At 50.6% G+C, this 15045-nt stretch overlaps 1 protein-coding gene across 1 annotated transcript in view; it reads right to left on the bottom strand.

Moving 5' to 3' along the window:
- Positions 1-6808, bottom strand: part of PRRC2A (proline rich coiled-coil 2A) — a 32266-nt gene extending 25458 nt beyond the window's left edge. Inside the window, exons 1-8 of the mRNA XM_077286042.1 lie at positions 6670-6808; positions 2636-2773; positions 2380-2557; positions 1143-1242; positions 878-950; positions 508-651; positions 237-421; positions 33-112 (exon numbers count right to left, since the gene is read on the bottom strand). Coding sequence (XP_077142157.1) covers positions 33-112; positions 237-421; positions 508-651; positions 878-950; positions 1143-1242; positions 2380-2557; positions 2636-2747 — 872 coding nt within the window. The 5' untranslated portion in view covers positions 2748-2773; positions 6670-6808. The remainder of the gene's footprint in view (positions 1-32; positions 113-236; positions 422-507; positions 652-877; positions 951-1142; positions 1243-2379; positions 2558-2635; positions 2774-6669) is intronic.
- Positions 6809-15045: the final 8237 nt, after the last annotated feature.

Here is a 15045-nt window from a genome sequence, read left to right as displayed (position 1 = left end):
TACAAATGGACCAAAAAAGAGGGTGAATTTACCTGGGAGCCTCTGTGCCATGGAAACGAAATGCTCCTTGTGGCCCATACGGATGGGGAAACGGCAAATACGGGGGATACATCTTAAAGAGAACACAAAACCTTAGGAGACGGCAGGACGTCACGTGAGACTAAAGAAAATCTGCAGCTACAGAGCAAAGGAAAAAAAAAAAAAACAGAAGCATCGCAACACCCCAAGATACTCACAAATGGTGTAAGCATCCCCCGAAATGGAGGGAACTGTTGGGGAGCAGGCGGAGGCAGCCCCGGACGGAGGGCTGGCTCACTGCTGGGGGTGTGTGCCGCTTCAGAGGGAGGCTCGCGGCTCTCACCGTCCAGGGAGCCTGGACCAAGCCCCCCTCTCGCACCCCCGTCCCTCCAGCTGGTTGCATCTGAAAAAAGGAAAGGTTTTGTTGGTAAGTAATGTATAAGTGGCAAAAATGTCATCACTGGCATTACAGAGGAGCAGGGGTCTTACTCTGGGGGCGGAGGCTTGGTCCGGGCCCATACGACACAGCGGAGGTGCTCTGGTCGTGCCCACTTTTGTCCTGGTCCCCAGCCGCCTGCAGGGTTGGAAATTCCTCTCGAGAGAATGGTGACAGTCGGCTTGATGCCTTTCCACCTAAAAGTAGACGGAAAAATAACACAACAAAGGGGGTACAGTTATACCTGCGACACGGCTTACATCCACCCGAGTCAGATTTATAAAGGCTTATCCCCCTTAATAAGTTTGCATCTTCGTCTGTCCGTGCGTCCACTTTTCTCACTTCTGGGAAATTGTCCTAGGTTTCCATATTTTTGACACTTTTCCTCTAACATGTAATAAAATAAAGCAGCTGTGGTCTTACCATCTCCTTGTGCTCCATGTGTGGTGCTGGCCTGTGCCCAGGTCTTTACCGCGGCGGCGGCTGGTTGGGGGGGCTGGAGAGAAGAATGGGAGAAATCATCAGGGAGAGACAAATACTACGTACGCTCACAACACGCTGCCGTACAGTCGGACGCACAGGTGTCACTGCAGCAGGGCCAGGTGACACCACAACAACCGATGCAGAGACCGCACTGCAACCACAGGGGCTGCCATGTGAGAAGGTGCAGCATCTGCTGCTGCGTTACCTCTTGTGGAACTGGGGGGCGCTTCGGCTGGTTTGATGCAGGCGTCTGTGAAGCCAGCGGTGGCTGCGACTCCGGCTGCGCTGCTGGAGAGACATCGGTACTGAGGGGGATCAGAAAAAAAGACGAGGAATTAGTGAGACGCAGAGTATTACAGCTGCTCTGCCAAGAAGAACGGCCTCAGCGCCGTTTTTGCATGTAGGCAGGGCGTCACTGCAGCTCTGCACCCACGTAGGGCGTCACCGCTGCTCCATACGCAGGCAGGACGTCACCGCCGCTCGGCACGCAGGACGTCACCGCCGCTCCGCACGCAGGACGTCACCGCCGCTCGGCACGCAGGACGTCACCGCCGCTCCGCACGCAGGACGTCACCGCCGCTCGGCACGCAGGACGTCACCGCCGCTCGGCACGCAGGACGTCACCGCCGCTCCGCACGCAGGACGTCACCGCCGCTCCGCACGCAGGACGTCACCGCCGCTCCGCACGCAGGACGTCACCGCCGCTCTGCACGCAGGACGTCACCGCCGCTCCGCACGCAGGACGTCACCGCCGCTCCGCACGCAGGACGTCACCGCCGCTCCGCACGCAGGACGTCACCGCCGCTCTGTACGCAGGACGTCACCGCAGCTCCGCACGCAGGACGTCACCGCAGCTCCGCACGCAGGACGTCACCGCCGCTCTGTACGCAGGCAGGGCGTCACTGCCGCTCTGCACCCACGTAGGGCGTCACCGCTGCTCCATACGCAGGCAGGACGTCACCGCCGCTCGGCACGCAGGACGTCACCGCCGCTCGGCACGCAGGACGTCACCGCCGCTCCGCACGCAGGACGTCACCGCCGCTCCGCACGCAGGACGTCACCGCTGCTCCATACGCAGGCAGGACGTCACCGCCGCTCGGCACGCAGACAGGCAGGACGTCACCGCCGCTCGGCACGCAGGACGTCACCGCCGCTCCGCACGCAGGACGTCACCGCCGCTCCGCACGCAGGACGTCACCGCAGCTCCGCACGCAGGACGTCACCGCCGCTCTGTACGCAGGCAGGGCGTCACCTCCGCTCGGCTGCAGATAAAGCGCCATTGATAACAGTCTACACTAAGCAGGCAGGTCCCGGGCAGAGTAATAATGGCAGGTGTAGGAGATGCCCTCCTAGCACCGCTGTCTGGGTCCTCCGCACTTTGCCCTAGTCTTTGTCAGGTCTATCTTAATATCCAATCACTAGTGTCACAGCTGCTTCCTCACCTCTTTGGCTCTGGTGTATCCTGCTTGCTTGCCCATCCTGATCCGTCTTTGGGAACTAGTGAGACGTTTGGGTCATTCCCTTTGTTTTCCGCTTTCAGGCTTGGTAGGTTGGCTGGGGGGGGCATGCGCCTGGCAATGGCAACTTTACCGAGACTTTGCAGGCCATGGCGGGCTGTGACTGTGAAGAAAGGCCGGAGTTAGGATCTAACAGTGTAAGGCAGTCGCCCCCAGTAAGAGGCGTGCAGAGCGCCCTCACCTGCTGGTTTCTGCACCTCTAAGGACTTGCCCTTGTAGGTATCAAACAGGTTGAGGGACGAGTACTTCTTGCCATCCTTCCCTTTTGCAGTCTGCCCCGGCCGCTCTGACATTGCGGGGGAAGCTCATTGAGTACGATCTGAAGGGGCAAAACCAACAGATTAAAACCACTGGTGCAAGGTGCAATGGGCAGAAGCGGTCCTGCCCCCAAACCATAACCCGGCGGACCTGAGCGGTGGTGGGCATGTCTGTGGGGCAGCAGGACACCTGTGCGCAGACCACCGCCGGAGACGGCTTCAGCTTCATTACAGGGCATTGGTTCACAGCTGGGATCAGGTTACCCCTCTGTCTCAGGGGGGTCAGCATAGACACCTAGGGCGCCATCCACCTTCACCCACAGAGACATAACCCCAGAAATTACCCAGTTATCGGACGGTGATGCAGGACATGCCAGAGACCTGCAACCAACTACAACTCCTGTTAGGGCATGCTGGGAGCTGTAGTGCCACCTGTTGGCCACATAGTAGCCACTCGCACACACACACATGGGCCTTCGAGGACCAGTGAGGGAATGTGGACACGACACTTATTAATCTGAGGCCGATCTTACCCCGACATGTCTTTTCCTATCCTTTATGAGTTTCTTTTTTTTTTTTTTTTTTAAATTTAAAAGCATTCAAAGGACAAAGCAGTACAGCGCCACACACCGGGCCGTGGCTGATTGCAGGTACTGCAGGGCTCACCCAGACCGGCTTGGCTTCTGCCGCCTGTGGGGCGCCCATGAAAATGCCAACTTAATAGAGTTTTGCTGACACTGTATAAATATTCTGTCTCCCAACAAGAAAAGTCCAGAGGTGGAGCGAGACCCTCGCGTCATTAAACTCTGGGGGACTTTCTGAGCTTCTGTTTCCTACTCTAGTCTTCTTCTAAGAGTGAGGACTTTTTTATTTTTCCATCCCCACCGCCATATCCACACTTTCTTTTTCCCCAGAGGTCACGTGTCCTTCTGATTGAGACAGTTCACTTTACTGGATAAAGTAGTGAAAATAACGAGAAAAAATGTCAAGTACGGAGAAAAAACACACAACACCGTTATTGTCTTCACAGTGTTCATGGTGCGGACAGAAGGGTCCGGGTCAGTGCGATTAAGGGACCCCAAACGTACAGAGATTGTGCTTTTTTTTTTCTACCATTTACCTTTAGAGAATGGAGACTGATTTAAAGGGAACCTGTTCCTGGGAAAACCCTGTTCTTCCTGCAGATATAGGGTTAACCTGCGGGTAAGTAACGTCACAATGCAGCCCGGCTACAGAAATGACAGTGCGGCTACTGGGGGAACATGAACTAGTTTCCTCCCAGGAGCCACTGGCTCTAACCGCTCACTGTGCACACATGCAGGACCACCTGTCAATCACAGTCCCAGGTGGGCACAGTACAGCGAGCGGTGACTGCAGGACCACCTGTCAATCACAGTCCCGGCGTGGGCACAGTACAGCGAGCGGTGACTGCAGGACCACCTGTCAATCACAGTCCCAGGTGGGCACAGTACAGCGAGCGGTGACTGCAGGACCACCTGTCAATCACAGTCCCGGCGTGGGCACAGTACAGCGAGCGGTGACTGCAGGACCACCTGTCAATCACAGTCCCAGGTGGGCACAGTACAGCGAGCGGTGACTGCAGGACCACCTGTCAATCACAGTCCCAGGTGGGCACAGTACAGCGAGCGGTGACTGCAGGACCACCTGTCAATCACAGTCCCGGCGTGGGCACAGTACAGCGAGCGGTGACTGCAGGACCACCTGTCAATCACAGTCCCAGGTGGGCACAGTACAGCGAGCGGTGACTGCAGGACCACCTGTCAATCACAGTCCCGGCGTGGGCACAGTACAGCGAGCGGTGACTGCAGGACCACCTGTCAATCACAGTCCCGGCGTGGGCACAGTACAGCGAGCGGTGACTGCAGGACCACCTGTCAATCACAGTCCCAGGTGGGCACAGTACAGCGAGCGGTGACTGCAGGACCACCTGTCAATCACAGTCCCGGCGTGGGCACAGTACAGCGAGCGGTGACTGCAGGACCACCTGTCAATCACAGTCCCAGGTGGGCACAGTACAGCGAGCGGTGACTGCAGGACCACCTGTCAATCACAGTCCCAGGATGGGCACAGTACAGCGAGCGGTGACTGCAGGACCACCTGTCAATCACAGTCCCAGGATGGGCACAGTACAGCGAGCGGTGACTGCAGGACCACCTGTCAATCACAGTCCCGGGATGGGCACAGTACAGCGAGCGGTGACTGCAGGACCACCTGTCAATCACAGTCCCGGGGTGGGCACAGTACAGCGAGCGGTGACTGCAGGACCACCTGTCAATCACAGTCCCGGGGTGGGCACAGTACAGCGAGCGGTGACTGCAGGACCACCTGTCAATCACAGTCCCGGGGTGGGCACAGTACAGCGAGCGGTGACTGCAGGACCACCTGTCAATCACAGTCCCGGGGTGGGCACAGTACAGCGAGCGGTGACTGCAGGTCGGAGGCTGAGGAGAAGCCGCGCACTCGCTTTTTTCTTACAGGAATGAAAACAAATCTTGTAATAAAAATCTGCAGAAATGTCAACGTTGGACAAAACTGTAAAAAAAGCCGCAACAACTGGCAGTGAGGGCCTGAAATCTCCAGCTGGAAGAGGAGAGCGGGGGACAGGGGCAGTGGTACGGAGGGGATTTTGCAGGTCAGTACACCGGGGGCCATGTTTTAGTGCTGAGATCTGAGCGCGGCTCCCCCTTTTGCTGCAGATAATAAATGTCAGAACTGTGATGAGAGAGGCAGGTGTGTGTGTGTGTGGGGGGGGGGGGGTTAGGGCAGATGGACGGCGGGCAGGTGAGGGGGGGAGGGGGGGTTAGGGCAGATTAGCCGGGGGGTGGGGGATAGCGCAGATGGGCTGGGGGGGGGAGGAGGTTAGTTAGGCCAGATGAGCCCGGTGGGGGGAGGAAGATAGGGCAGATGAGCCTGGGATGGAGGAAGTTAGGGGGGCGGTGTTGGGGGAGGTAGATAGGGGGGGTTCTTTGAGGTGGAGGCAGACGAGCCGGGGGGGGGGGGGGTTGGACAGGTGGGCACGACAGGCATCACCTCCTCCTCCCTCCACTGTTCAGTCCCCCAAATCACCCACCGATGCCCCCATAAAATGAAGCCTGGTCCACTCCTCTGAGATTTTACTAAACACTTGTAGCCCCCAAGAGCTGCATTGCACCATTCTTCTATAGCTCCTCCGGGAAATGTGACAACGGGGCGTTACCAATCCCTTTATAAAGCGGACATTTGTTATTTGACATTTCCCGGAGGAATAACAGAGGGACGGAAGCGTAATCCAGGCGCCAGAACACATTTCAGGGGAACTCCAGGCCTTTATTATGGGGGGCACCTCCGCTTACAGCGCGGGCCGATCCCCGGAGGATGAAGCGTCACCTCTCGTCTCCCCACATGATAAATCCCCCAGTTCTCAGGATTCTGGGGACCCTTCTGTTATTCCTCCTGGAAATGCAGACAACGGGGCGGTGCCAACCCTGGCAAGGAGGCGTGTTTCTGATGCCGGCCAATCAGAGTGGTGACACCATGGACACATTTCCAGGAGGAGCAATAGAGGGAGGACTGTTCTCTAAACAGCAAACATCACAGAAGAAGAGGAGACCCAGGAATGGCTGCGCCGCTCAGGACACAGCGCTGGCTGCTACCAGAGACAATAGCGCAGCTCCACTGGCGGCCACAACATCAACATGGAAGAAGAAAGGGGAAATTCCGCACCGTGCCGTAAAGCGAGCTGCTGCCGTTACTAGTCAGTGGCCGGGGGAGGGCGTCACCACGGCAGGAAATGGCCGGGTACCAGTGATGGAGATGATGGGGAGGTCAGGGAGCCGGGACAAGGATGCAGGTGACGGACGGAAAACAAAATGGCGACACTACGTCTCGTACGACTACAAACAGCAGCCCTGGCCCTGCCGGAGGCCCCCGCGGCCACTACCCCGGACCCCATACCCACCTGGGCTCGACGCGCCGGGTGAGGGGGTTCCGATGAGCGGGTGTTCGGGAGGAGGATGGCGGCGGATTGTCTTTTCCCCCCCTGTTTGCCTGGTAGCTCGATGGGGGAGGGGGACTAATGACAAGATGGAGGAAGGAGGCCCGCAGACCGTTGGGTGCGACGTCACATGCTTTCCACGGCCTCTGATTGGTCGTGGGCGGGATTTGAGCAACACTTAGCGGTGATTGGTCAAAAAGCAAAGGCAGGTCTAGAGCGTATATTACTCGTCAGCCAATTACACGGCAGCTAAGCTCTTCTCGACCAATCAACATTATTGTTGTCATTAAACGTGTTACTTCTCACACAGAGGGCTGGAACGCAAATTATCCTTGTCTGTGGTGATGCTGATTCGGCCATGTCTGTATGTCTCCACGTACTGTAGAGCAGCTGGAGTATGGGCAGAGTATCTGTGATGTGCAGGGACCTCCTGTTTCTATGGTGTGGTGCTTAGCGTGGCCTCAGCTGCTGCAGAACCTCTTATTAGGAGGTTTGGTACAATTACTGACTGAAATTTTATTTTAAATGAGCGGCAACAAATCTCCAGGGTTGGAAGCATCACAGGTCGCATCTTCTGTTCTGCTTTCCCAGTCTATTGCTCCCTGTTATTTGATGGTTACAGTGTTGGCTCAGATGCTTGATGGTTACAGTGTTGGCTCAGATGCTTGATGGTTACAGTGTTGGCTCAGATGCTTGATGGTTACAGTGTTGGCTCAAGTACTTGATGGTTACGGTGTTGGCTCAGGTACTTGATGGTTACAGTATTGGCTCAGATGCTTGATGGTTACAGTATTGGCACAGATGCTTGATGGTTACAGTGTTGGCTCAGGTTCTTGATGGTTACAGTGTTGGCACAGATGCTTGATGGTTACGGTATTGGCTCAGATGCTTGATGGTTACAGTATTGGCTCAGATGCTTGATGGTTACAGTATTGGCACAGATGCTTGATGGTTACGGTGTTGGCTCAGGTTCTTGATGGTTACGGTATTGGCTCAGATGCTTGATGGTTACAGTATTGGTTCAGATGCTTGATGGTTACAGTGTTGGCACAGATGCTTGATGGTTACAGTATTGGCACAGATGCTTGATGGTTACAGTGTTGGCTCAGATGCTTGATGGTTACAGTGTTGGCTCAGGTTCTTGATGGTTACGGTATTGGCTCAGATGCTTGATGGTTACAGTATTGGTTCAGATGCTTGATGGTTACAGTGTTGGCTCAGGTTCTTGATGGTTACAGTATTGGCTCAGATGCTTGATGATTACAGTGTTGGCTCAGGTTCTTGATGGTTACGGTATTGGCTCAGATGCTTGATGGTTACAGTATTGGCTCAGATGCTTGATGGTTACAGTGTTGGCTCAGGTTCTTGATGGTTACAGTATTGGCTCAGATGCTTGATGGTTACAGTGTTGGCTCAGGTTCTTGATGGTTACGGTATTGGCTCAGATGCTTGATGGTTACAGTATTGGCTCAGATGCTTGATGGTTACAGTATTGGCACAGATGCTTGATGGTTACGGTGTTGGCTCAGGTTCTTGATGGTTACGGTATTGGCTCAGATGCTTGATGGTTACAGTATTGGTTCAGATGCTTGATGGTTACAGTGTTGGCACAGATGCTTGATGGTTACAGTATTGGCACAGATGCTTGATGGTTACAGTGTTGGCTCAGATGCTTGATGGTTACAGTGTTGGCTCAGGTTCTTGATGGTTACGGTATTGGCTCAGATGCTTGATGGTTACAGTATTGGTTCAGATGCTTGATGGTTACAGTGTTGGCTCAGGTTCTTGATGGTTACAGTATTGGCTCAGATGCTTGATGATTACAGTGTTGGCTCAGGTTCTTGATGGTTACGGTATTGGCTCAGATGCTTGATGGTTACAGTATTGGCTCAGATGCTTGATGGTTACAGTGTTGGCTCAGGTTCTTGATGGTTACAGTATTGGCTCAGATGCTTGATGGTTACAGTGTTGGCTCAGGTTCTTGATGGTTACGGTATTGGCTCAGATGCTTGATGGTTACAGTATTGGCTCAGATGCTTGATGGTTACAGTGTTGGCTCAGGTTCTTGATGGTTACAGTATTGGCTCAGATGCTTGATGGTTACAGTGTTGGCTCAGGTTCTTGATGGTTACAGTATTGGCTCAGATGCTTGATGGTTACAGTATTGGCTCAGATGCTTGATGGTTACAGTGTTGGCTCAGGTTCTTGATGGTTACAGTATTGGCACAGATGCTTGATGGTTACAGTGTTGGCTCAGGTTCTTGATGGTTACGGTATTGGCTCAGATGCTTGATGGTTACAGTATTGGCTCAGATGCTTCATGGTTACAGTGTTGGCTCAGGTTCTTGATGGTTACAGTATTGGCTCAGATGCTTCATGGTTACAGTATTGGCTCAGATGTTTGGTTACAGTATTGGCACAGATGCTTGATGGTTACAGTATTGGCACAGATGCTTGATGGTTACAGTATTGGCTCAGATGCTTGATGGTTACGGTATTGGCTCAGATGCTTGATGGTTACAGTATTGGCTTAGATACTTGATGGTTACAGTATTGGCTTAGATGCTTAATGGTTACAGTATTGACTCAGATACTTGATGGTTACAGTATTGGCTCAGATGCCTGATGGTTACAGTATTGGCTCAGGTATTTTATGGTTACAGTATTGGCTCAGATACTTGATGGTTATAGTGTTGGCATAGATGCTTGATGGTTACTGTAACGTACCCACTTCTCAGCACGCGACTTGGGGTTGCGGCTGCAAGGGTTAATCTTTCTCCCCTCTCTCAGTCCAGCATTCAACCTCTGTCCTATGCTGTAATGGGAGCATAAATCACACACCGACCCAGGCCACACACACTCATACACGCTGCCACCACTCACCGAACACACGGGCGATGAGTCCCGAAAATTTTACTACTACGGTCTGCCAATCATAAGGCTCACACAGTTTAAGGCTATGGATTCTTTAGAACATGCAAGGTTCAACTTGTTAAAGTTTTATGCTTTAATACAAAAAGGTACAGTGCTTACAATATAAAGGGTATAAAAATATGGTAATAAAAAGACATACAAATACGCAAAACAGTTATAAAAATAAATGGGAGAAAACTTACAGAAATATCTAACTGTAGTCTGCTTTCTGCTCCCTGACGGGGGGACGGATATAGACCGGAACACATCAGCTTGGCTGCCCCTCAATCTGTGAACACCCCCCCCTTTGTGTGTAGGTCCAATTTATATAGTCACCCTGGAGGTCAAATTTCTAGACCAGCCCCGCATGTTAATATTTATAATTGCTTGTTTGTGACTGGACCATGAACACTCCACCAATGAATATAATTTCCTCTTAAATTCTCTGTGTAAGTTTCTCACAGATAGATAGTGTCAGGCTGTAATTGACATCTTTCTTCAAAAGAGACCGAAGGTGTGAAACGCTTCCCTTTCCTGGTTCTTAGCAAGACCCTCTGGCAAGATTGGAGACAGTAGACTGCTTTCTCAGGATAACATGCTTTGACCCCTGTGAGAACTGCAGTCTCAGGACAGATGTTAAATTACTGCTAGTCACACATACACTCACCGGCCACTTTATTAGGTACACCATGCTAGTAACGGGTTGGACCCCTTTTGCCTTCAGAACTGCCTCAATTCTTCGTGGCATAGATTCAACAAGGTGCTGGAAGCATTCCTCAGAGATTTTGGTCCATATTGACATGATGGCATCACACAGTTGCCGCAGATTTGTCGGCTGCACATCCCAAAGATGCTCCATACAAGGCAGGATGGATCCATGCTTTCATGTTGTTTACGCCAAATTCTGACCCTACCATCCGAATGTCGCAGCAGAAATCGAGACTCATCAGACCAAGCAACGTTTTTCCAATCTTCTACTGTCCAATTTCGATGAGCTTGTACAAATTGTAGCCTCAGTTTCCTGTTCTTAGCTGAAAGGAGTGGTACCCGGTGTGGTCTTCTGCTGCTGTAGCCCATCTGCCTCAAAGTTCGACGCACTGTGCGTTCAGAGATGCTCTTAGGCCTACCTTGGTTGTAACAGGTGGCGATTTGAGTCACTGTTGCCTTTCTATCAGCTCGAACCAGTCTGCCCATTCTCCTCTGACCTCTGGCATCAACAAGGCATTTCCGCCCACAGAACTGCCGCTCACTGGATTTTTTTTCTTTTTTGGACCATTCTCTGTAAACCCTAGAGATGGTTGTGCGTGAAAATCCCAGTAGATCAGCAGTTTCTGAAATACTCAGACCAGCCCTTCTGGCACCAACAACCATGCCACGTTCAAAGGCACTCAAATCACCTTTCTTCCCCATACTGATGCTCGGTTTGAACTGCAGGAGATTGTCTTGACCATGTCTACATGCCTAAATGCACTGAGTTGCCGCCATGTGATTGGCTGATTAGAAATTAAGTGTTAACAAGAAGTTGGACAGGTGTACCTAATAAAGTGGCCGGTGAGTGTATATACCTATGCACATTTCGCTACAGTTACAGTATTGGCTTAGATACTTGATGGTTACAGTGTTGGCTCAGATACTTGATGGTTACAGTAATGACACAGATGCTTGATGGTTACAGTATTGGCTTATATACTTGATGGTTACAGTATTGGCACAGATGCTTGATGGTTACAGTATTGGCTCAGATGCTTGACGGTTACAGTATTCGCTCAGGTACTTGATGGTTACACTATTGGCTCAGGTACTTCATGGTTACAGTATTGGCTCAGATGCTTGATGGTTACAGTATTGGCTCAGATGCTTGATGGTTACAGTATTGGCACAGATGCTTGATGGTTACAGTGTTGGCTCAGATGCTTGATGGTTACAGTACTGGCTCAGGTATTTGATGGTTACAGTATTGGCTCAGGTATTTGATGGTTACAGTATTGGCTCAGGTGCTTGATGGTTATAGTATTGACACAGATACACTGTGCTGAGATGTACAGGCGCTCAGAACACTTGCTTCCGAGACCGGAGCAGCAGGGAAATGAGTACAGTACATTGTGGTGGCCATAATACTGTATAGAGGACTATGGGGAGTACATTAAACTGTATGGGGAGTGCCTTATACTGTATGGACTATAGCTGGTGCATTGTACTATGGGGAGTGCATTATACTATATGGAAGACTATGAGGGTGCATTATACTATATTGAGGACTATGGGGAGTGCATTATGCTATATTGAAGACTGTATGGAGGACTATGGGTAGTGCATTATACAGTATGGAGGACCAGGGCTGCAACCAGGAATTTGAGAGCCCCATACTGGCAAAATATCTGGGCCCCCTTGAATCTTCCACAGTCCCACCGTGCACTCTTGGAAAAACTCCACTTCTGCACAATGTCCTCACTAGAGATGAGCGAATTTGATGTGGTCCCTGCTTATTTGGCAAGCTATAGTGCTTACCAAATAAGCTACAGCAGGAACCCAGATACATTTAGTGCGCCGGCTGATCAGCTGTCTGGCGCTGCAGCTGCATGTGTCGCGGCGGTGTCACAGTCACAACACATGCATGGAGAGCCTGTTTGTTGGGCCTGTGTTTTGGGCTCTCCATGCATGTGTTGTGGCTGTGACACTGCCGCGACACAAGCTGCTGCGTTGCCGGACAGCTGATCATCCGGCGCTCTCCATGTATCAGAGTTCCTGCTGTAGCTTATTCGGTAAGTGCTATAGCTTGCTGAATAAGCAGTGACCCAATCAAATTCGCTCATCTCTAGTCCTCGCCAATCACACATTAGCTAGTGATGAGCGAGTGTACTCGTTGCTCGGGTTTTCCTGAGCACGCTGGGGTGACCTCCGAGTATTTGTTAGTGTTCGGAGATTTAGTTTTCATCATGGCAGCTGAATGATTTGCTATTACCCAGCCTGAGTACATGTGGGGGTTGCCTGGTTGCTAGGTAATCCCCACATGTAATCAAGCTGGCTAATAGCTGTAAATCATGCTGCTGAGCGATTAAAACTTAATCTCCGAGCAGTCATAAATACTCGGAGACCACCCGAGCGTGCTCGGGAAAACCTGAGCAACGAGTACACGTGCTCATTACTAATGTTAGCACTTCCCACTGAATATCAGATCACATACATAGCCAGCAGCCTTTGTTATGGCCAAAAGATTATTTAACACCACCACGACAAGGCAGACTCTTTTGGCAGGGCCCTACTCTACTCTAATCTATTAAACATTTCTTAAAATATCCAATACTCAATACAAACATTTTTCTTTAATCCTTTTCTACCATTGGACGTACTATTCCGTTCGTGTGGGGTGGGCCGCTCCTGGCATATTAACCCCCGGCACACTGCGATCAAAGATGATCGCATCGTTCCGGCGGCATAGGGAAGCATCGTGCAGGGAGGGGGCTAGGGTTAGTGTTAGGGTTGGGGCTAGGGTTAGGGCTACAGTTAGGGTTAGGGCTACAGTTAGGGTTGGGGCTAAAGTTAGGGTTAGGGTTTGGATTACAATTACGGTTGGGAATAGGGTTAGGGGTGTGGTTAGGGTTACCGTTGGGAATAGGGTTAGGGGTATGTTTGGATTAGGGTTTCAGTTATAATTGGGGGTTTACACTGTTTAGGCACATCAGGGGCTCTCCAAATGCGACATGGCGTCCGGTCTCAATTCCAGCCAATTCTGCGTTGAAAAAGTAAAACAGTGCTCCTTCCCTTCCGAGCTCTCCCGTGCGCCCAAACAGGGGTTTACCCCAACATATGGGGTATCAGCGTACTCCGGACACATTGGACAACAACTTTCAACTGTTACCCTTGGAAAAATACAAAACTGGGGGCTAAAAAATAATTTTTGTGGGGAAAAAAAAGGATTTTTTTATTTTCACGGCTCTGCGTTATAAACTGTAGTGAAACACTTGGGGGTTCAAAGTTCTCACAACACATCTAGATAAGTTCCTTGGGGGATCTAGTTTCCAATATGGGGTCACTTGTGGGGGGTTTCTACTGTTTAGGTACATTAGGGGCTCTGCAAACGCAATGTGACGCCTGCAGACCATTCCATCTAAGTCTGCATTCCAAATGGCGCTCCTTCCCTTCCGAGCTCTCCCATGCACCCAAACGGTGGTTCCCCCCCATATATGGAGTATCGGCGTACTCAGGACAAATTGGACAACAGCTTTTGGCATCCAATTTCTCCTGCTACCCTTGGGAAAATACAAAACTGGGGGCGAAAAAATCATTTTTGTGGGAAAAAAAAGAATTTTTATTTTCACGGCTCTGCGTTATAAACTGTAGTGAAACACTTGGGGGTTCAAAGCTCTCACAACACATCTAGATGAGTTCCTTAAGGGGTCTACTTTCCAAAATGGTGTCACTTGTGGGGGGTTTCAATGTTTAGGCACATCAGTGGCTCTGCAAACGCAACATGGCGTCCCATCTCAATTGTAGTCAATTTTGCATTGAAAAGTCAAACGGCGCTCCTTCCCTTCCGAGTTCTCCCATGCACCCAAACAGTGGTTTACCCCCACATATGGGGTATCAGCGTACTCAGGACAAATTGTACAACAACGTTTGGGGTCCAATTTCTTCTCTTACCCTTGGGAAAATAAAAAATTGGCGAAAAGATAATTTTTGTGAAAAAATATGATTTTTTTATTTTTACTGCTCTGCATTATAAACTTCTGTGAATCACTTAATGGGTCAAAGTGCTCACCACACATCTAGATAAGTTCCTTAGGGGGTCTACTTTCCAAAATGGTGTCACTTGTGGGGGATTTCAATGTTTAGGCACATCAGGGGCTCTCCAAACGCAACATGGCGTCCCATCTCAATTCCAGTCAATTTTGCATTGAAAAGTCAAATGGCGCTCCTTTGCTTCCGAGCTCTGCGATGCGCCCAAACAGTGGTTTACCCCCAAATATGGGGTATCGGCGTACTCAGGACAAATTGTACAACAACTTTTGAGGTCCATTTTCTCCTGTTACCCTTGGTAAAATAAAACAAATTGGAGCTGAAGTAAATTTTTTGTGCAAAAAAGTTAAATGTTCATTTTTATTTAAGCATTCCAAAAATTCCTGTGAAACACCTGAAAGGTTAATAAACTTCTTGAATGTGGTTTTGAGCACCTTGAGAGGTGCAGTTTTTAGAATGGTTTCACACTTGGTTATTTTCTATCATATAGACCCCCTCAAAATGACTTCAAATGAGATGTGGTCCCTAAAAAAAAAAAAATGGTGTTGTAAAAATGAGAAATTGCTGGTCAACTTTTAACCCTTATAACTCCCTAACAAAAAAAAATTTTGGTTCCAAAATTGTGCTGATGTAAAGTAGACATGTGGGAAATGTTACTTATTAAGTATTTTGTGTGACATATCTCTGTGA

This window comes from Ranitomeya variabilis, chromosome 2 (genome assembly GCF_051348905.1).
Source record: "Ranitomeya variabilis isolate aRanVar5 chromosome 2, aRanVar5.hap1, whole genome shotgun sequence".
NCBI lineage: Eukaryota > Metazoa > Chordata > Amphibia > Anura > Dendrobatidae > Ranitomeya > Ranitomeya variabilis.
The sequence above is the reverse complement of the archived record's forward strand: the minus strand, read 5'-3'. Positions and strand labels throughout refer to the sequence as shown.